The sequence below is a fragment of the Corapipo altera genome, unplaced genomic scaffold, assembly GCF_003945725.1.
Source record: "Corapipo altera isolate COAL_440 unplaced genomic scaffold, ASM394572v1 0, whole genome shotgun sequence".
Taxonomy (NCBI): Eukaryota; Metazoa; Chordata; class Aves; order Passeriformes; family Pipridae; genus Corapipo; species Corapipo altera.
The window spans coordinates 73,758,736-73,781,194 of record NW_020884872.1 but is presented as its reverse complement, the minus strand read 5'-3'; the positions used below and the strand labels follow the sequence as shown (position 1 = coordinate 73,781,194).

The following is a 22,459-nucleotide window of genomic DNA, read 5'->3' as shown; positions in this document are numbered from 1 at the left end:
GTAGGGGTTGTCAGTGGTTGTGAAAACATTCTCTGACGTCCCGCACTCTGCCTCACAAATTCCAAAATATGAGGTTGTCGCCAACAAGTCTATGCTTTTAAATGCAACGTGGGAAGAACATTAATTCAATTTTATTTTAAAATTGTATCATTCTGCTTTAACAAATGTATTGCTTTTTTAAAGAGGAATCACGCAGCTCTCTTGTACAACTGAAGTTCAGTGCTGTTAACTCCTCAAAGTTATAAGCAAAATATGGTGTTCATATTGGTCACACATATTTTGGAGGGGTATTTAGTAAAACTTATAGAGTGCAAATATGTTTCTGAAGGTAGTTTCTACAAATTACACAAATGGAGGCAGAAGTTAGACAAGACAATTTAACTGATTTAAATTTTCTGCTGCTGAAACAGTGGTTCTTCACTCATCCCTGTCTGACCATGCTTGTAAGCTTTTTTTAATGGTGCTTTTTGCTTTTCAATTAGGCCTCCGATTTTTAGTTCGTCTCTGCACAGATATGGGGCTGAAAGAAGTCCAGGAATATATAACAAAGCTCAAGAAAGTGGAAAAATTAAAAGAAATAAGAGAGCAGGTAAGTACATAGATGAAGCTAAAATAGTGTTTATTTTACTTCAAGATAAAATGTGTTATTAACTTCCTGGTTTAGAGAGGCTTATGTTTTGAGGTTTGGGAAGTTCAGTTTTAAATTACTGGTCAGTCTTATATCTGTCTGAATAGTTTTTGAGTACCAGATTTTCTGTGATTTTTAATACTAGTGAAAGATGAACTGTGTGGATGTGATGGGAATGCGGGAGCCACTTGCATAATTCAATGTCTCTGGAATGTCATCTTTCCTACCTACTTGCCAGATTTCATTTAATACTTTAGTGTACTTATTAGCCAAGTAATAATGCAACTACAGGGACAGATGGGGAGCCTAAGAATTTGTCTTTTTGTTATATACAAAGCTGCAACATTGACAGATTACATAGTTAGACGTAAACTATTCATATTAGTGCCAATTTTTAAACTGAAAAAAAAAATGCATGGAACAGCAACAGGCTGTGAAAGGTATGAGATCATAACTTGTGTTCTGTTCAGAAGTGAGCTCACGTTTGTGTGTGTGTGCACTCGTGCATTGTTTTCTTGCTGTTCTGGTGATAAAGTAAGATTTTAAAATGAAAAACAGCTGCTTGTTTGAAAAGTAGTATCCCTGCTGTTGAACTGCAAAGTGTTCAAGTTTGCTTTTCCTATTGCCTCAAAGCTACATAGTCACGTTAGGACACATTAAGTCTTAACTAATTTACTGTGCTCCTAGTAACACTTACTGGGTCCCCTTTGATGCCAGATACTTTTACTTAAATTCCAGGGAGTCTGAGTATGCACATGGACACTAAGACATTTTAAAAATGAAACTCACAAAGGGAAACACTGATTAAAGGATTCCAGCTTTATGCTACAACCATACTTTGAAGGACTAGCTGAAGTGTATCGGTTTGAATTTTCAGTAAATGTAAAATTTAAAGCACTTGTGAAAATGGACAAAAGAAGCAGTCTGCGGCTGTAGTGGGATCAGTGTTCCTCCATGGCTCCCCATAATCATATCAGTAAGCAAAACAGATGACAGGATATAATGTTTCTATTCTGCAAAACTCATAATTAAGAGATCTCTCTAAAGTGTGTTAAACAGGTTTTGCTTGGTTTCTAGGGAGTATCAGTTCAATGTCAGTAATATACATAACTCTTTGGAAAAACTTTCAATACCTCAGCACTTTACTTGGGAAAGCTCACCAGTTAAACCAGTTACAACTGGATTATTTTATAGTTCATAAGAGAGAAAGAGGTGGAGAGGCTATCTATTTCATTGCATGTAATTCTGGCTTTTTCTTACACTGAGGGTGTTAATTATGTACAACAGATCTGCAAATGTCAAGGATTTTAAGGAAAACACCCTTTTTCCTTTCAGAAAGTTAATGTTCGAATATGTTAAAAAAAAAAAGTCACATCTCTTTCTGTTTATTTCACATTGGAAGCAGGAGCTTTCCCAAACCGTTTCTCTACTTTCTCATGAGGAAAAAGCTACCAGTAGACTATTTAGAAGTTTTAATCATCTAAGTTACTTAAGATTTTAGTAACAGAGAAATCACGCTTAAATTATGGAGTTTTTTTTCATTCTGACTTCATCATGTTAAGGGAATTTGTACCTATCATATCTGAATGACAGTGGAATCCAGTACAGATGCATGGTAGCACAAGTTACTGCATAGTAAAGGAACAAAGACTAAGAAAAGATGTTTCAGGATGCACTGCAATTTAGTATGTGGCTGTCCTGTATTAGAAGTTGAGTATCTCTGTGACAGAATCCCAGCATCAGCACTGTCTTGCAAACAATAGCCCTGCAGTTTCTTTTTTTTTGTGATTGCATCCGGGTTCCATACCCTGGTTTTGGGTTGGGGATTTTTTTTTTTTTTCTTTCATTGGTTGGGGTCTGTGTGTGATTTTTTAGTCTTATGTCTACCATCTGGCTTTGGAAATTACTAGGGTTTTTTGTCCTAAGAATTTTCTTCTGTCTTCCATGACCATATAGTCATAAACTATACTGTCAAGTTCTAAAATTACCAAAATTTTATTTCACCACCTAAGTTTCCAATAGGAATACTGGTTTCAGTTAGCAGTACCAGATATAGTTCTATTCCTGCTCCCAATTTCAGATTAAGCCATGTTTTCCTGATTGCACCCAGTAAACACGAAATAGTTAAATGCTAGTGTAGTATACCTGCATTTCAAAGTCTGCACACAGACTTTGTCTTCCTGTAGAAATTTATCAAAATTTGCTATTCTGGCATTGTTTTTCCATAATAAGTACATCCACATGGAGTTTTTACCAAAATAAATATTCTGGAGTACTTATTTCTCTCAGTTCTCAAATATGGACAAGTTGTTAAATACTTCCAGCCAAGAATCTGAGAACATCTGCGGAGTTCATTCCCTGTAGAAATTTTTCTCCCTGCCTCTCACAGCATTCAATTTTTACTGCAACCTTCATATGTTGCGGCATTCTGGGGGGGATGTTGGGTTCGTTGTTTGGTATTGGTTTGGTTTTTTGCTGCATTAATCTTCCCTTTTCATGTTTCAGTTTAAAAAAGGCAGGTAATAGTGTAAAAGTTCACACAAGCTCCTTGGCACTGATGTATACACACATTACTATTTATTTCCGTTAAGTGAGCTTAATGACTGAAAATGGGGGGCTGATGGGGTGTGCTGCGAAGCAGTGATGATAGGTGCAAATGCTGGCAGGGACTTACTGCCCTTACCTTCAGACATCTGCATCTGGGCTAACCTTCCTGAATGTCTTTTGCAGTCATGGAAGAGAAACAGGCATTTTTTAGGGTGGAAACCTATTTTGAATGTCTGCTTTTAGTATGGGATTACTTACAAACTACTCGCTTGGAACTTTACAGAAATTAATCATACGCTTAAGCTGTAGTACTGATGTAGTATTTTGGGAGTAAAGTCCTAGGATGTAAATGCCGAGAGGGCACTATCATCTAGGGACTGCTTCCCTCTGGCAGACAGAAGCTGAACTTCCACTGTCAGACTTGATGTCAGTTATTCATTGTTTGGAGAGTCTGAACATGCTTCCTGAAGGATTGATATATGCTACTTCACTGGACTGTGAAAACGATATTTAATACAGAATTCAGAGAACATATTTTAGACTTGAGAATTTCCCAAAATAAACAAAAAGTATGAGAAATTCTGGTTCCAGACTAAATTGTGCCTAGACTAATCCTGGTTTCACACTAGGCTCAATGCTTTCCTGTCTGACTCCTGTGAGTTTTGATTTAAGAGTTCTTCCTTTTTCTGTTGGCACGAATCTTAAAAGTTCTTTCACTTCTTTGGTACCATTCCAACTTTCCCAGACTCCATTATATTGTTCTGGTGAAAAATGAGTGAAGAAGCTTCAGTAATTGACCTGAAAACATGGTTATGTAGTGTGCACGTGTGTTTTATTCAGATCCTGAAGTCATATTTTGAAATAAGATGCAGAGATACTTTATTAATATCTGAGTGCTTTAAACACCAAGTTTTTGTACCTACCTATCAAGAAGTCCCTTGCTGAGATGTACATTCTTGTAATTGACAAGATGTATGCATGAGAAATTCGGTGTTTTGCCAGGAGAAGCTGAGTCTGCCATGTCATACAGAGGTATTGTTTTGATAAACTGTTAAAGTTTTCAAATAACACTTAAAAAAAACACAGCTGGAAGATGTTTATGGTACCTTCCTCTTTGCAAGAGAGCTGACTTTTTAAACACAGCTTTTAAAGTATTTACCTTCACCTTTATCTCGCATTTAACACTCAACAGCAAATTAAATTTTGCTGTGAAGTACAGTGCTGTGCCAAGAATTCAAAATCTAAGATCTGTAGGGTGAGTAGTTTTTTTATAGATTCCCGTACTTCTCCCCTTTGAGTCTCTACAATAATAAAATGCTTGTGGGATTTACAAGATGTTAATAGGTAGAGGCTACTTTGAACTCATGCAAGGAGGGCTATGTTGCCTGTTTTTTCAGCTGTACTTTACAAAGGAACATCTGAACTATTTTTATGCACATTCCCTGTATAAATTTTATCTGAAGAAAAATAATTTATTGAGATATTCTTTTTGAATTTCACAGAACTCTTGTTTTATTGGATTTAACAATGATTTTAAGGACAATTTTGTACGTTGAAAAAACAGGGTTTATTAGTTGCAGTGTAGTAAGTCTAGTTTAATGTTCTTCTACTGTTTTATTAATAAGCTAAGTTGAATTTTCAATAATTATCTCTAATATATATATATTACTAAATGGAGGTTTTTGTTCTAGTCTTTTCAAACCTTTTTCACTGTTCCCCAGCGCATTAAGTCTGGCAGAGATGGCAGTGCACGTAACCGCAGAGAAGGAGGTGGTGGTAAGTACGCAAGGCCTCTGCTTAAATATGCAATTTGTCAGGATCCTAAAGAAAACAGTTTTTCTGAAAGTGTTTGTAAAGTCTCCTTACATTCTGAAATGCACACAAATATGCGTTGAGCAGTATGGAAGTACTTCACAAATTGTTTCAAACTTTTTGATTATCTCATTGCTATATGAAACCACAACTGGTACAGTAGCATGGATTTGGTCTAACATTTGTGTTTTATATACAGATATCAGGCTATTTCTAAGGCTAAATTTCTGATTTTTTTCAGTACTGTGGACTTGAACATTTTTATCCCATTAACTTGGTATTTGAACACTTTTATCCCGTTAACTTTGGAATATTTACTATAAGGAATCATTTATGATAACAAAACAGAACACATAAGCCACAAAAACCAGGAATTCATTGTTTCTTTATTTAACGTGGAGGAAAGGGAATTTTTTGCCCACTGTCTAAGCTACTATGTTAGGTGTTCATTACAAGTTCAAGAGACTGCTCTGTGCAACCAGCTCCATAAGGATAACATACCCTTACTGTCCTTGAGTTCTTCCTTCCCCTTTTCCCAGTATAGCAGAAGTGAAGTACTAGAGTCTTCCCTAGAGGAAAGCTTGCTCACTGACTACTAAGTCTCTCTGCTTCTATAGATTTACAATGCTGACTTCCATAAATATAAAACTAATGCAATGTAGGTCAGGAAACTGTCCTGCTTTGTCTTTTCTGCACTAGGTAGCCTGCATATTGCAGAGCTAATGATTTTTCCCTCCCATTATTAAATCCATGAAATGTTAGTAGTGTAAACCTAAATGTTCCCCACTGCCACTCTAAGGAAACTAGCAGACTTAAGACTACTTCAACCACCCGGACAAAAAAAAAATCCATATTTTGACCCCAAAAGGAAATGGTTTCTTTGCATTGTGCTTTTAGTTTATCATAATATCAATGGGTCTCATGAAAAGATATCCCCTATAAATTTTTGCCTCTCTTCCCTTCCTTTTACAGAGAAATAATTTATGATTTTTTTTTCTTATTTGGTAACTTTATTTCTCCATCTACATAGCAGATATTTTACAGCATGTATCAAATTCTATAGGGCCATGAAAAGTCATGGAAATTATTAGTGTAATCTGAAGATGGTCTTAAAATGCTGTTACATTTATGAAGACTGCTCTCCTGGATTCTCCAAGGCTTAAGAGTGAGTGTTGGGTGCTTAAGAGAGATCTCATTCCTTTTTCAGCTCAGTAGTTTTGCTAGAGAAGCTTTTAAATCATTTCTTGATATGCAGAAGAAACTCCATACACCTGAGATTGAATTTTACCTGTTCTGGGCCTCAGGCCAAAGTAATTCTTGGAGTGAAATTCCTTGATTTGGTAACAGAGAGGAATGAAAATGTTTCTGGTCTCTCCTGTGTTACATAAACCCTGTGATCAGGTAGCCAGCTAAAGGTGCCAACAAAACATTGATGTGAGACAGGATTGGTCCTTGTTCTCTGTCATAAAGTAAGATCCACTTTGTCTTATAATAAATAGAAATGAAGAGCAGCATTGGTAGCAGGCAAGGATATTTACAGCTATGCAAAACATTGCACCAGGCATGTAGGTAAAGGGCACAAAGAGTCTCTTATCTTACAGCTCTATTTCGTAATTATCCCCACGCTCATTAGTGAAAAAGGGGTAGGTTATCAGGAGAGAGTGAGTTAGTAATTTAGCAAAAGATATAAATACTGATCAGGCTGAAAGGATGCTAAAACAACACTAATCCCCCAAACTACCAGTTTGTCAATACTTCTTTTAAAGACAGAAGTATCTATGGAAATTTGTCCTTTTTTTTTTTAAATTAAAAAAAGAGAATGAGAGGGTAAGCAGGGACAGAATTGACATAGAATTTGCCCTATCCATAATTCTTAGATTGTTGCTGGAGATACTATGTCAAGGATATGAAAGAATGGAAAAAACCAGTTTGGGAACAAGTCTTTATAAGAGCATGTTTGAGAAGTCTTCGTTATACAAATTCAGTGCCAAAGATCCAGCCTCTCTGGAAATGATTCTGCAAACACACAGAGGTACAAAGAAGGTCCTGTATTGAGCCTGGAGCTAACTTGTCTGCTGGGGTTCTTAATTAAAAGTTGTGGTGAGATACTTACATGTATTTTTAGCACAAGTTAAAGGCGTTATGCACGTTTTAACTGGTAATAATGACTCTGGGGAGCCTTATCAGTGAAGAAACTGCACACTCACAGCGTCAGATGTTAAGGACTATGTTGCAGTTTGTCTACCTTTTACTGAGGATTACTGAGTAATTTTGTCTAATGTTTGGCATTATTCAGCTGGGTTATGAGCTGTATTTTTGAAGTGTAATAAATTTCTGTACATGGCCTATGTCAAGACACATGTGAAATATAAACATGGGTTATTTTATTTCATAATGACTTCAAAAGAAGAATTAAAAAAAAGGTATACATTTTAAGGTTAGTCTTTTCCAGTGGTGTTGCCAAGACCAAAAGGGATCGTTTTTCTACACTGTATGAGAGATTTGCCATCATTACTGAACCCAGTGAAGCATGGAATCCTCCTTAGCTCAGTACTTACTAGCTAAATTAACGTACTTACTAGCTAAATGAAGTGTGTATGCATTCCAAATATTTTAGGTATGATGCCTGTTTTATTTCTTCCCTCTTAGCAGCTCGCTGTGCCCATATTTGCTGGCATTCCTAACAAATTTTTTTTTCCCCCAAGTATTTTGTCCCTGTATAGTTATTTATATTATAAGTATTAATAATTCAGACTTTCTTGGTCTAGGAAATATGATCTACAATTGCTATTAAAGAGGAAGCTAAGAGGAAAGAGAACTAAGCCAACAGGGTTTGTACTTCAAAGGGCATCCACTACTTTGCCAATATAAATTAAAAGAGAAGGTGTATGAGATGCACTGAAGCACAATTTGCACAATAGGATTAGTGTATGTATGAATGGCACACAGAATGGAAACAGGGAGACCAAGAAAACTGACATCTGTATCAACATCAGTTAAAGTCTGCTCTTGTCATGTGAGGAAGATGAGCATTAAATCTAAAATACCTACCCAAAATTGAACACATTTGTCACTCTTATTATAAAAAGTGAAATTTTCTTCTCCCCACAATTATCAGAGTTACGATTTTCAATCTTATTCGATTTATGTTGGAAGGAGATGACGTTGATACTGTCCTGTTAAAATTATTCTTCTTACTATATGAAAGGAGAAAGAAAAAGAAAAAAAAAAAACAAAGAAAAACAAAGCACCACAAAACCCCGAAGGAAGCTAACAGTACATCTCAGTTTAGGCAGTTCTCAAAGATTTCCTTTCCAATAATATTTTCTTGTTTTCATACTTGGTTTTTTGTGTTTTGCAGAAATATGATGGTAACATCCAGAATTTAGAAGTAGGGCACTGTGGTTTTTACTACCATAAGAGATTTTTATTGTATAATAGTACGGTGCCTTTAGATAATGAAAAGTATGACTTTAAGGAATACATTGCCATAGCAGTGTTTACTTGGTTTCTGCATTTGCCCAGCTCTCTGAATGGGTGGGTTTGTACTGGATGAGAGGAGCCATGGAGTCTCAGACAGGAGTCCAAAGAAGCAGTGTTGAATTCAGAAGATGAAAGGCTGAGCACTTTGCATTCTCCTTATTACCTAAGCCTGTCCAGATGACTTTGGAAAGGATACCATGTGAGAGTAATTTAGGTGTCTTTTCCCTCTTTCATTCCACTGATGATGGTGTTGGTGGAGAAATGCATTTGTCCGTCCCGTATTCAAACACCTCTTACCATCCCATAGGAATTTCCTCATATATTATGGAAGCACATTATAAATGTTATGGCTGTAGGCATCACAGATAATCTTGACTGAGAGGCAAGAGATTTTCTTGTTACCCTGCAGCCAGGACCTCATGATTACTTATATTTTCTAGGCTTTGTGTGCCTGTTGATGCCTCGTTAATTAAAAGTCATTGTGACATGGTTCCATTGGCTGTGTGTGCAAAATAGAAAAAATGTTTTCTTAATAGACAGGGAAATCTCTGAGTGAAAAGAATATCTTTTCTGCTATGAACTCACCTGAGGAGTTGGCTGAACTGACACACCAGATCAAATCAAAACGACCTGCAGTGGAGTTAAAAATTGCATCACTTCCCATGCCGTTTCACAGTTTTAATATAATACTCTGCCTTCTACACTGAACTTACTCTTCTCTTTGGTCAAACCAATGCCCATTGTTCTCCAAAGATAGTGTCTGTATTCCAAATATGAAAGATACACAAAGCTGCATTAAAACCATTCTGGATTCAATGGAGCATTAACGCACTGTGCACAATAAGTAAATAAGGAACAGGTATTCGTTGCAGTGAAGGCTTCTTTGATACAGAGAACAATTTAGTTCAGCAGTGGTCTTCCATTATTCAAAAGCTGTCTTTAATTAGGAGCATGTGTTTGTACAGTTAATACAGTAATGCAGATAGAATTAATTTGCAGTTTGAGAAACATCTGCTTGTAGTCCTTTGGTTGCAAGTGCAATCAGAAAGACATTAACACTCAAAGCTGTGTTATTAGCAGAGAAAAACTACAAATAAAGCTTTTTATCCACAGTTTTTATTATTATATTTGGACCCAATGTTAGCTTTATTTTCTTCTGTGTATTACTTTGTTGAAAGTTAGTTTCATTCCCTAATCCAAAATGTGTATAAAATCTTTTTCCTGGATAGGATGAGGGCAGCAGGAAATGGTGAGTAGAATCTGTAAAACTCACCTCTCAAAAGTATCCGTGTCTGTGATAAAATGCTTTAAAAACAATTCCTTCCCTGAAGTTCTCTTCGCTGTAGGATACCAAAATCCTGAAGTGCATTGCAGGCTTGTGTTCCTTAACATTGCCAAATTATGTGTGAATGTATACTGGATAAAAACATGTAGATGATTTATCTGCAAACAGAACTAGAAAAAGTAACTTTGAAATGAGATTTAAACTTCCGGCAGATCATGTTAAATGGTCAACAGAATTTTTAATAGCTGCCGTATTGGCAGGCAAACCCTGTATCTCATGGCAGAGCGTCAAGAAAAGCTTACCCCAGTTGGCTCAACAACTAGGACATTCCTCCTGAAAGCTGGAACTCTGGTTTTGAACTCCCTCAGGTGAAGGAAGGCATTGAAGCCAGACCTCTCTGTTCCTGAGCTGACATCTCCATGTAATGCAGATGTTGTCAAGCACCTCTTACTTTCTTCCATATGTACTTTCAAAGGAAAGATGCTTCTCTTCCATGTCTTTAGGTATGGTCAGAGCATATTGTAGTCCATGGAGACTTCATGGGGTTTTGCCTGTTAGCCTAATTTAAACTAACTGTGGGCTGCTACCAGAAGAGGTGTTAACCTTGCCTTCACTCTTGCTGAAGATATAATGCTCATCTAGAGGTAAGGTGAGCTGCATTGCTTTGCTGATCCACCCGAAAAAAAGTTTTCATTAGGTTACTTCTAAATATATCAGGAAGATGCTCCAGCACAGCCTGCTGTCACTGGACAGCATATGGAAGGGGATACGATGCAGGGCAGGAAGGGCAGGGTGCTCCTTTCTGTGGTGAGGTGGGGCTGGAGTTGTAGGTTCAGAGGAAATGAAAGGTGGAACTCCTTACCTCAGGTTCTTACACATGCAAAAATTTCACAGGGTCACAAGAGAAGAACGGACAAGTTCTTGGAGAATAAGTCCATCGCTCCCATTATTAAACACGAAGAGCTGCCCCGTTTCCCCAAACGGACATTTGATTTACAAACTGTTGGAGGCTAGGAAATTATTCTTGGAGAGCTACTGTATATGCTTGCTTTACTTACAGTGCTCTTCCCCCAGCATCTTGTGATCTTTTGTATGGACTATAAGCCAGTTTAGACAGACCTTTAATCTAGTAAGGCATCTGTATGTTCTTGCTGCTTAAGTGTTAAGAGGACACTGTGCCTATAGACACCTACTCGTAGTTTTTTCCAGGGTGTATTTAGTCAAGGTGGGATGTATTGATCATGCAGTTTCTGGAAACAACAGCCCACCCCCTTTCAGCACTTCTTTTCTTTCCTGTTCCTTTTTTTGTGTTCTTGCTGCTTTCCTTGCACTACTTCTAGCATTAATCTCACCCTTTGGTGAGTTGATCCAGTCCATTAAAAACAGTAAATAATGTGTTTGGGCAACTGGATCAAGTCTGAAGCCTCAAAAGCTCTAGTTGTGTGAAGTGCTACATTTACTCACTATTACAGCACTCCACAATTCCATGTACTGTATTGGCTAATAAACAGAAAGGGGAGCTTAGGCTCCAGGGTCACAGGCTGAACAGCCTGCAGGCATGGCCATTTTGGGCAACTCAGTCATAGGAATATGTGCTTAAGGAACTTCAGAGCTATGGAAGGGGAAGCAGGGTGGGACATCCAGTAGATGGGGAGAGAAAAAGAGAGGGAAATTGACTTCAAATTTTGGACTTACTGCCTCATTCCTTTCTTGGATGTGACCCTAATAAAACTTAAAGGTCCTAGGGTGTTCAAGAAAGCCTCTGTTTTCAATTGTATATTTTTAGGGCAATGAGATGTACAGGTAACTTGTGGATATTATGTTTATCCTAACCAGTTTGGTTTGTTTCCTTCTTTTCCGTCTTTTAGTTAATACAAAGTCTTTCACCTTCCTCTGGTAGTATCACTAAACCCCACGTGTTTTCCTCCTTCACAGTCAAAAACCTTTGATATGCCATCCTCTTCCTCTTTTATTTTCATTATACCCAGTTCTTCTGTTCTGGAACCAACCAATTAAACCTGTGGAGTTTCTTTGACTAGCTCATTCTTCCCCTAGTTTAGTTTCTGCTGTGTTGTTCCTGTCTTTGCAACTCTTTACTGCTGCTTCCAATTTTATTCATTATCTCGTAAATTATTTCTTTTCCACTGCACAAGACTCTGTGCCTACATCTATCCTACTCTTTTTCTCCGTGTTATCATTTTGTATTTTCCTCTAAACTGTCCTCAAAACATTTTTATCCACACCATTTCTGTTGCACAGGCCTGTCCAGAGCCTGCTGAACTCACGGGAAGTCCCTTTTTGTAGTTGAGCCCTCCCCAGTCCAACCCATTGATTTCTCTCCATTTCTTCAAATCCTTTGTTAAGTATTCACTTCTTTCATGAAGCCTTTCAGTGAGAATTGGTCTGAGGGAGGTAGATGTACATTAAAATACATTTTCCTCATTTTGAAATTTCACCTGTAATATGTATCTTGTGAACTTATTCAGTGTTTGACATGTGACTGTATGTATTAGATCTTGCTTGGATCAGAGACATTGTTCTTCCAATTTAGGGCTGAGCAAACGAAAGTCTGCAATAGTACTTATAGAGAAATTAAGGTTTGTCATCTTTGTAGAAGTTTGGGGGTTTGTTTGGTTTTTTTCCTTTTAATTGTAACAATATTTATTAAAATAACATTTAGAGTAAATAAGGCAATGGAAATGTGTTGCCAAGTCCAGACTTTGTAATTAATGTTTACTGAATGAAACCCATTTTTGCTCCTTACAGATGGAAGACTTTTAATAACGGTGTTCTTTGGTGTAGTAAATGAGCGTGTTTGTATTTGGCTGTATGGCATGCCCTGCTTTCTAAGTATACCAAGTCAAACTCAACATGTTTTCTCCTAGGAGAAAATGTATGTCATAAAAATTTGTTGTAGCAGATGAGATTGAAAGCTTGCCATGAATGTGAAAAAGAGATTGAGAGGTGAACAGAATATTTAAAGTGTCTGGAAGACTGCTGTGGCAAGAGAATGTTAATCTGATGTTGTCTGGGCAGGAGGCAGCCCTTGGAGCCGACACATTCCTTGGGGCCCCGCTGCAAACTGAGCTGCCAGCACAGTGTTTACAGCAAGATGCAGGGCTAGGATGGTCTGTATACATGAACTGTGCCTGCCTGCCATGCAGACAGCACGTGTCAAATATACCCTTCTCATTAGAAGCAAAGTCAGTGTTGTGTTTAACCTTGACAGTATGGAGCAGGTGGATCACACTGATATATTGGTAAGCACATAGACATAGGAAATGTCCCGTATACCCTGTAACGGTGTTTATATTCACTGTGCTTATTTTAACTCCAAAATGTGACTGTAATTTATAAGCAACTGAAATGTCAGCATTTGAAGCAGAAATATTTTAAGGTGCTTACTCCAAAGTAAATAAGGCTGTATATATTTTTTAAAAAACATTAACACACACGTGTATGGACACAGTGCCCATTGTGTTTTAAAGACCACTATTACAACTGAGTACTGTATCCATCATGAAAAGATGGTTTCATCCAAACCTTTTTTGACAGATAGTAGTAGCTGAATTGATGTTGTTCTTGTATCATGATTTCACAGAATATAACAGCATGTTATTTGTCTTCCTTTTTTTTTCTGTTCCCCAGACAGTGGTGGTACCAAAGGGGAAAGACTGAGTGCCAAACTAAAAGCTTTGCCTGGAACAAATGAACCCTATGAAAGTAGAAGCAGTAAAGAAATAGGCAAGTGGACATCTTAGGCCTTCTTACTTTCCTGGCCCTCACAAAGTGGAAAATTAAGGAGAGAGGAAAAAATAAATTATTGGAAGAGCATGTAAAATTAGATAATTAGGGAAACATTTTCCTCATTAAAATGAGATTTTCACTTCATTGTTCAGAGCTCAGTATAAAGTAGTTGTAAATATTAGGAAATGTGGCTCATTTACTTTCATATTACTTTCAGTATCTGTCTTCTGCATCTTTTAAATCAGTTTCTGTGGGTCTGCAGTCATAAAATCTTCAATAAGATTGAGTTTTCAAAGGGGTTTAAAAACTCAACTCCATGTGGAATGCAGTACTTCCTAAAAAGCTGTTCTTTAAACAAGTAATCAGGCTTGCTGTTCCTTGCACTTTTCCAAAGTCTTTTTCTCACTGTTATATAATAAAGAGAAATTTATTAAAAAAAAAAAAAAGAATGGGAAAAAAAGGCTTCTATCACTAGCACTCAGGAACTTCGCTCTAGTGCCCTTCATCAGTTCCTAAATGCAATATTTTGTTCTCCTTTAGTGTTCATATGCTCTTCCTGGTCTGCATTTCAAAGACACCTTACAGATGTGCAGTGCTAAAACCCAATCTTGTGTTTGATTTTGTATGTTTGAAACAAAGCTAAAATTACTTGCAGGTAACCATTTCAAATGTATTTATTTAAATCCCAGATGCCTCCTACATAGATCCACTTGGCCCACAAGCAGAAAGACCAAGAACAGCTGCAAGAAAAAGAACTGAGGAAGATGACTTTGCTGATGAAGAACTAGGAGAAGATCTGCTTCCAGAATAGCATATGGGCCACTCAGCATTTTTTTTAATCCTTGTGAAAGTTTTAGCTGAAAAACTTTCATTCATTATGATTTTGTAGTAGATTTTGATAAATTATTTGGGAAATATTTTGGATATATGGTACCTTACATTAAAAACCTGTATTTGAAATTGCAGTGTGTTTTATAATTGATTTTTAAAAAATAATGGTTATTTTACTCATGCGTAAAATCTACACAGGTACTAAAACTCATTGCAAACTATATCAAATGCATGAAGCTTTTCCTTTCAGAGATAGATATGATGATCATATGAAACACAGAAGCCCGTAAAATTTCACCTTTCAGTGCGAAATACCTCAAAGCAGTGCTTACAGGGTTGAAAATGCCATATCCTTCATCCAAAGCCAGAATATATTTATGGCCTGTGAACTGACTTTCTGAAAATGTTGGATGTGACCTTGGTCTTCCTTAAGGCCCCAGTTCAGCAAAGCACTTAACACTGATACCATGGAAAGCATCTTAATTTTAGTCTATGCTTAGCTGAACTAGGACCATTTTGCAGTCTCTTGGCAACCTCCTTCTTGGTCAGAGTTGGCAGGATTTCAGTCTCGTTTGTTCAGAATTCCTAAGTAGATTGCAGCTTTTGAATCTTATGTTAGAGACTGTGGCACTGACTACACAGTGGTAGCTTTCTACAGCCCAGGCTGAGTATGGGCAAAAATGTTAGTTACAGAAATCATCATTTTGATTATGAACTGAGCAAGTCTGACCTGAAGTTACTGAGACATGTTAAATTCCTGATTTATATCACTTTTGGGTGATAAAAATACCAGTTGTGTGTTCAGAATTTCCTAATAAATATTTGAAAAACTAGTCCACTGAGGTGGCTTGTTTTTAGAACATTAGTATGAGTTTGGTTTAATAGTTCGAGTTTGTTTATTATACTTTGAAATGCACGGATTCAGTCTTCTAAAATTTCCAACACTGGTGTTTCCAGTGCTTGGTGTTGGTACTCAGACTGTTTCCCAGCTAGTGCCACTGGAGAGGTCTCTTCATATCTTCACGAAAGGTTCCTTCCATGTTTTAAAAATATCTGCCCAGCCTCATAGTGTGTCTCTACAAGTGGTCAGGAGTGTTGTCCTGTGGGGTTTATGGTACAGCTAATGAGCTACTTCATATGTACCTGCTTCCCATGGTACTGGTGCAGCGCTTGGCCTAGGACTGCACCAGCTTCCTCCTGGTGGGATGAGCAGAATGTATGCAGAGTGGCTTATGAACATCCCAAGGAGCTCATCAAAGGAGAGAGACACAGAAAGCTATGGGGTCTGATCCTTCTAAGGGATGGAAAAGAACACAAGAAGGATGTGGATGGCACCTGTCTTACTTCTCCAAGTCGCCTTCTTGCCTGCTCCTCAGTCCTGCTGTATCTGTTGGTCTGGTTATGGAATGACATATTCCTGGATGTCATAGTAGTTCTTTTCTGTCAGGCTTAGTCTTGGAAGACCTGGACCCCCAGGATGCAATGTGCCAGGCAGGACGGAGCATTTTCAGCTACAGACAGCAGTGGTATGAGATATCTGACTTAATCACAGTGAGAGGAAATACTTGGGACCATGGCAAGGAGCATAAATGAACCTGTGAAACAGTGCAAAAGAGAAGACAGACAAGATACTGTCATGGCGTTTTAACACAAAAACATTTGTGTAGAGCATCTAATCAAACACTGCAATCACACAGACATGTCCATGATGAAGTGGTAGGAATTAATAATACCTTGGAATATGGTTCACAAGTTAGTGAGTGTAGAAACACTCCTGTGGACATCAGAGAGATTTTTGACCAGCAGCAGTTTCTTGGTTCAGTTTGTCCTAAGTAACTGTACATTATGTAAAATCCTGTGGATTACAAGGAATTGCACTTTTGTTCCAGTTCTGCACAAACTCACAGGCACTTCTGGAACATGTTGTTTCCTACGCACAGACTCCCAGGAACTTCTGGAACATGTTGTTTCCTACAGCATGAGGATCTGATTATATAATGCTCTGGGTTATAATGTATTTGCATGTTACTTTGTAAGCACAGTTGAGCTCGTTCTGAACTGACAGAAAGCCATGTGATCCAGCTCCAACACCAGAATAATCAGTCCCACTGACAGTCTGATGTAGCCCAGGTTCATCTACTTCAAAACCATGTTAACTGTGGCTACGTCTCTACTGGAATCGCAGTGTTGCCAGGGCAAGCCCAGAGCAGAGGAGCTGATGTGTAACTGTAAGGCCAGTAGCACAGGGGTGCACAGGAGTACAATTTTGGACCATGACAAATGATCTCCCAGACAATTGCCTTGCATCATCCAAAGGTGAGCCTGGGCCAGGAAGCATTCTTTGTAAGCAGTTTCAGTGCAACTTCCTTCTTCTTTGGTGCGAGGCGTTCTGTGTGAGGGAACACAAGATGTGACATCCCAGCTGGACCCAAGGCTGAAGAGCGATTCCTGATGGGGACTAATACACTGGAGTCTGTAGAGAAAGAAGCTGCAGTCATGTCCAAAGTGCTGTGTCAGCGTGTTGTTGGAAGGCCTCAAGCTGTCGGGAGGTGAACGCACCTGCAAGATTCAGACAGCTCAGGTCTCGAAGGAAGCATGGCCAGGCCAGTGGGGTGTTGTGTCTAAAATAATTACCTGTGTTATATGGGATTATTGTGCTATGTTGATGTGATCACACTGCTCCTGTCCTGAAGATTGGTTGGCATTTAGCTCAGATGCAGTGAGTTACATTGCCTGCTGCCATGTAGGATGCCCTTAGTCTTGTGATAAGTCTCAGAAACCACAGGAGTGGAACCACTGAATGAGCTAAATAATTCTACCTTCATCCCAGAAATTGAAACAGAAACATTTCCTCGGATTTGATTGTACAAAACAGACTCCATCTCCAGAAGCCACACTGTGGGCATGTGCTTCCAGCAACATTTAAGCCCCAATTCTGTGTTTATATTCTTAAATCAGTAGATGAGTCATTTAAAATTCCTGAATACATTTTAGCAAATGCAATAGGACTGCTATTATATTAATTTATTCTTTTATATTAGAAGAGTAGCAGTATTAAACCTCTGAAAATGCTAATCCTCTTGAGGAACTGACTTGTGAGCTATTTTAGCTTGTATTATCATGAAAAATGTATTGGTCCCAATATTAAACAATCTTAAGTTGACCTCTCAGACTTGAGATCTTCCTCAGGATTTGCTGGATTTAGTTACATACAAAGTTGCCTTTCTCTTTACATGTATGAAAATGTACAGTAGCCAAATGTAAATGCTTACTTGGGTAGTAGTTTATTTATTTATTTCTAAACAAACCTCCTCCCACAGTATCAAAGTATTCTTAATCATATATTTCATGTTTTACTTTGAACATTCTTCACTACAGATTGCATAACTCATTACTTTTAAAAGAAAGCTATTCTAGAGTAACATGGGAATTAAAAGGTGTACAGAGAAAAGATATATAGTTCATAGAATCATGGAATGCTTTTGGCTAAAAGAGCACTTAAAGATCATCTAGTTCTAACCCCCCATGTGTAGAGGGGACACCTTTCACTAGACCAGGTTGCTTCAAGCCCCATCTAACCTGGCCTTGAACACTTCCAGGAATGGGGCATCCACAGCTTCTCTGGGCAACCTGTTCCAGTGTTTCATCACGCTCACAGTGAAGAATGTCTTCCTAGTATCTAATCTAAACCTACTCTCTTTCAGTTTAGAGCCATTCCCCCCTGTCCTATCAGTACAGGCCATTGTAAGAAGTCCCACTCCAGCTTTCTAGTAGGCCCCTTTATGTACAAGAAGGCTACTCTAAGATCTCCCTGGAGCCTTCTCCAGGCTGAACCACCCCAACTCTCAGCCTGTTTTCCAGCCCTCTGTTCATCTTCATGGCCTCCTCTGGACTTCCTTCAACAGGTCAATGCAGGGCACCCCAGAGCTGGATGCAGCACTCCAAGTGGGGTCTCACAAGGGCAGAGTAGAGGGGCAGAATCCTCTCCCTCAACCTGCTGGCCACACTGCTTTTGATGCAGCCCAGAATACAATTGGCTTTCTGGGCTGCTAGTGCACACTGCTCGGTTACATTGAACTTCTCATCAACCAACACTCCCAAGTCCTTCCCCTTAGGGCTCTCAATCCATTGCCCACCTAGCCTGTATTTGTGCTTGGAATTGCCAATAAATAGATCTGCAGGTATTATGAAGAAGTGCTGTTTCTCTTCTTGGTCCCTTTGCTATCATAGTCTGAGACTGTTAGAAATTAATTTAATTTGCTAGGCTTTGATTGTTCTTGATGTCAAAGGCACCTTTTTGGTAGAAAGGCTATTTTTAACCTGTTTGCTCCTCGGTTTCCACCTTTGCAAAATGAAGTCCATTGAGGATTCTTCACTTTGCAAGAATTTCACTTTTGCAATGCTGAATTGCCTAACAACTGTAAATCTCAATGCTGAGATCCTGCTGTAGAAGATGCTATGCCATGGAAGCTGCAAAGTGATATTACAGTCCTTACAAGTGCAGGGAAGATGAATGGGAACAGAACAATTTGGGTGACAGGTTATCTGCAAACAGAATGTGAAGGAGAAGGGTATCTTTGGGGAATAATTTAGTTCTCTGTCTGAAGATTTATACCTACTGGTGATGGCAGCTGAATGTTTGGTCCACCCACAATGCAAGTTGTTCAACTTTAAGGTCCATATGATGATTTTTTAAATGTTTTTCAGATCATTATTTCAGATAGAGACAGGATCTCATTAATGTATGCACTGCTGTAGCAGGATGGGGATAAACATTTGGAATATGCCAGTTTAGGGCAGTTCTGCCATTGCTGTGACAAGCACATTATGTGGTATCACTAATAATGCTTGTCAAAATAATGTGATTTATTTATGTGTGAGCCAAAGTATCTGGAATCAGCTATCATGCAAGGGCGGCTATGGAAGACAACAATCCCAACCAAGAAAAAGTCCTGACAAGGTTGCTTGTTGCTCGTTAGTATGTCTGGAACAATGAAGACACAAACCTTCTGTGTTTTTCATTAAACACATTTCAGTGTTTAACATGGCATGAAATACTCTGATGGAACCACATCAGAAAATGTTTCTTATTCATACAAACTCACTAAAAATGTCTGCCTTATTCTTGCACAGCTTAGTTTTCTTTTGAACATCCTGACTTTTTCATAGCAGGATTTTTGTAAAACTGAAATTCTTATTATCTGGCATTGATCACTATGGTGATAATCTCAGGAGAGAGGCAGATGCCACTCCCAAGTATAAATGTTGAATGACAATTGCCAGAAAGAGTATTTAGAATATTATGTAAAAGTGAAAGAAATACTTTTCCTTCTGTCTCTCCTATAAGTGACAAGTTTCTCTTCCCCTTCTTTTCAAAATTTACTCCTTGTTTTGGTTAAAAAGGGATAATATAAGGGGAATAAAGGAGGAGAAGAAATGGTAAAGCACACCATGAAGGTCACCAGAATCCAATAAAATAGAATGTAATTATTTGATCAGGCTATAGATTAAATGTTTGCATATAAGGAGATGAACTGTTATCTTCATTTGTAATACATTTGGGTCAGGAAGCTGGAAAGTTTAAGATAATATGTTGTTGGAACACTAAGGGGAAACACCAGAAGCTTGGGACACTATCGAGAAGAACACTTATGACTGGGGGCTGGCAGGTGAGGGAGGGTTGAGAGGAGAGGGCAGGGAGGAGGGCAGGGAAGGGAGGGCTCCTGCACTTCCATGAGCAGGGCAAAGGTAGGGGGTGCCTTTGGTGCAATAGATGGTGGCTGTTCCTCCTTTCTCCTCTAGAACTGGAAGCTCACCCAAGGACATGACCAGACCATGGTCCACTCCTTTCCTCCCCCACTCAGCCAGAGAGATTTACTACTTTCTACAACGACACTGATATAAAGATAAGGAATTGAAAATAATACCAACTTCTGGCACCAAGCCCAGTGATGTAGTGGGAATGGGATGGTGGGCAGTAGACTGGCAATGGCCCCTGTCACTGTGGGGATGGTGACATAGCCAGCCTGCAATGGGTGTCTCCTGGATGCTTGTGAGATTTGGGACTGGTAGCCTTGGCATGAGGTTGGGAGGACCACAGGCAGGGAGGCAGGGGCTGCCCATGGCAATGGAGGGTTACTGCTCCAGCTGACCCTGTTGTCAAGAGCATGGGCTGGATGTTCTGTGCTCCGTTGCCAGGAATTTTCAGCTGAGGCCATCAAAGGAAAACGTCTCACTGCCTTGTTTGCTCTTAGCAAACAGCATGAGCCATGGAATTCCCTATAGATTCACATACAGGTGCATAAGCCTGTTATTCTGAAATCACTGATTGAAATATTATCATGTATTGCATCAAATTCAGGACAGACTTTGTATTAATAAATATTTTTTCCAGTATTTAATTACATAGATGTTTTAAGCCCCCCTCAAATTCTGAGAAACTTATAGGTCAGCTCCAATGACAATGACACTGGTTAGTAATTTCTCAAAGTCAGAGAAGAACCTAATTTGCCAAATGTATTAGTGAATTTTCTATAACTCAGATGTCTCTGGGGTAGAGTATGCCACGAGAACTGTCATTGTACTCTTTCAGATCCTGTGTAATAGAATCTCATTTGCTGCCCTTCTGTGATTCTTATTATTTGAATCAATGAGATTGTTAATAAGACGGTACAATGCAAGTAATGTACAGAATTAGAATATTGCCTAAATAAAACTCAAAGCCTTAAATTCACTGGCAATTTGATGCTTGTGCCATTGTTTTCTCTTCATCTGCTCTGATTTTTTGAGGCAGACCTCTCCCAGAAAGGCCAGTATAAAGGAAGTGCCTAAAACTCCTTTTGGAAAACCAAGTATGACATCCTTACACTACTCAGAAAGCACTGAGAAAAGATACTGGTTTATCTACAGAAGAGTAATGTAAAAAGATCTGTTGTGATAAATATTTGCCATGTTACCACACATATCACTGGAAGGTGTTGAAGTAACACAAGGCCAGGTGCAGCACCGGGCTCAGGAGTTAGACTGTACTGAGTTAAATGGAATCTGCCTTGCCCCAGCCTCTCACCTGAGGATAAGGCTCCAAAGGAAAGTTTTTAATTCAATTTTAAACAGTCCTTCTTCAAAGTCAAAACCTGATTCAAATCCCACACAGTTGAAGGTTAAGACACTACTCATAAGTGATACTGACCTGTGATGCCTACAGTACCAATATCACTAAAAAATCACAGTTAGACAACTCAATGACTTTTCAGAAACCATGAAGTCAAGTCACTTCATTATGAATGCCAGTTTGTTCTGTTTCAATTCCAGTCTGGTCGGTGAACCTGATGTCTTGTATTTATTTCTGTGGTACAAAGCTGGGGTTTCTCAGTCCTTGTATGATTTATGATTCCTATTTTCCCTCATTCCTGATCAGTGTTTTCATATTAACTATCCTTATACTAAACGCCTCAATAGATGTACAGGGCTTTAATATAGCACATGAAACATTTGATTCAAGTGATAAATTCTCAAGGCTGTTTTTAATGCCGACCAGTTCAGTGTACCACATCTTTTATGATCCAGAGTACTACAGATGCTTTTTTTTGTAGGTTGTGCCAGAGACAATAAATACATTGCATTATGTGTTTTTAAAAGTACCAGCAAGCCAGCACAGAATAGATGGAGAAGTCATTAGAGGTGAGACTCACCTCAACCTCATCTAGATGTGTATCATGCAAGTTTCTCACCTTCTGAAGTGGCTCTTCTTCCAGTGAGCAGAGTGACACTGCAGTGGGTGTCTGCCACAGGCCACCTGAGCAGGAGGAACTGACGGATCAGGCTGTCGCACAGACAGCTCCAAGCGACCTCACCTTCACCAGTCCCAGTCTTCATGAGGGACATCAACCACCCCAGTGCCTGCTGTGGATGTTTCTGGAGAAACGCGCCAGAGGTGCTGCCAAGTCGGAGACCCCAGACCGCTACGAGGGACAGTGCCAATTGCTCTAGAGTGACTGGGAAAGCCCGGGCTGCAGCGGTCCCTTCCCCAGCTGCAGTCACACAGCCAGGGCTGGGCTATTTCCAGCTGTAAATCCCCGCGTTTTTTCACGTCGGCCTTGACCCTTTGGCTCTGACTGGGCCAAGTC

At 38.9% G+C, this 22,459-nt stretch overlaps 1 protein-coding gene and 1 long non-coding RNA gene across 4 annotated transcripts in view; one reads left to right on the top strand and one right to left on the bottom strand.

Annotated features, from left to right (window-relative positions):
* Positions 1–14,462, top strand: part of IFT88 (intraflagellar transport 88) — a 43,701-nt gene extending 29,239 nt beyond the window's left edge. For all 3 annotated transcript variants that reach the window (XM_027652671.1, XM_027652652.1, XM_027652662.1), the window contains exons 23-26: positions 483–589; positions 4,897–4,951; positions 13,404–13,499; positions 14,192–14,462. In XM_027652671.1, coding sequence (XP_027508472.1) covers positions 483–589; positions 4,897–4,951; positions 13,404–13,499; positions 14,192–14,313 — 380 coding nt within the window. In that variant the 3' untranslated portion in view covers positions 14,314–14,462. The remainder of the gene's footprint in view (positions 1–482; positions 590–4,896; positions 4,952–13,403; positions 13,500–14,191) is intronic.
* On the bottom strand, positions 13,675–22,448 carry LOC113951582. Its single transcript, XR_003529204.1, has 3 exons — positions 22,064–22,448; positions 15,477–15,928; positions 13,675–13,907 (listed from the first exon to the last, which is right to left on the bottom strand). It is a non-coding gene; the product is annotated as an uncharacterized LOC113951582 (long non-coding RNA).
* Between the last annotated feature and the right edge of the window lie 11 nt (positions 22,449–22,459).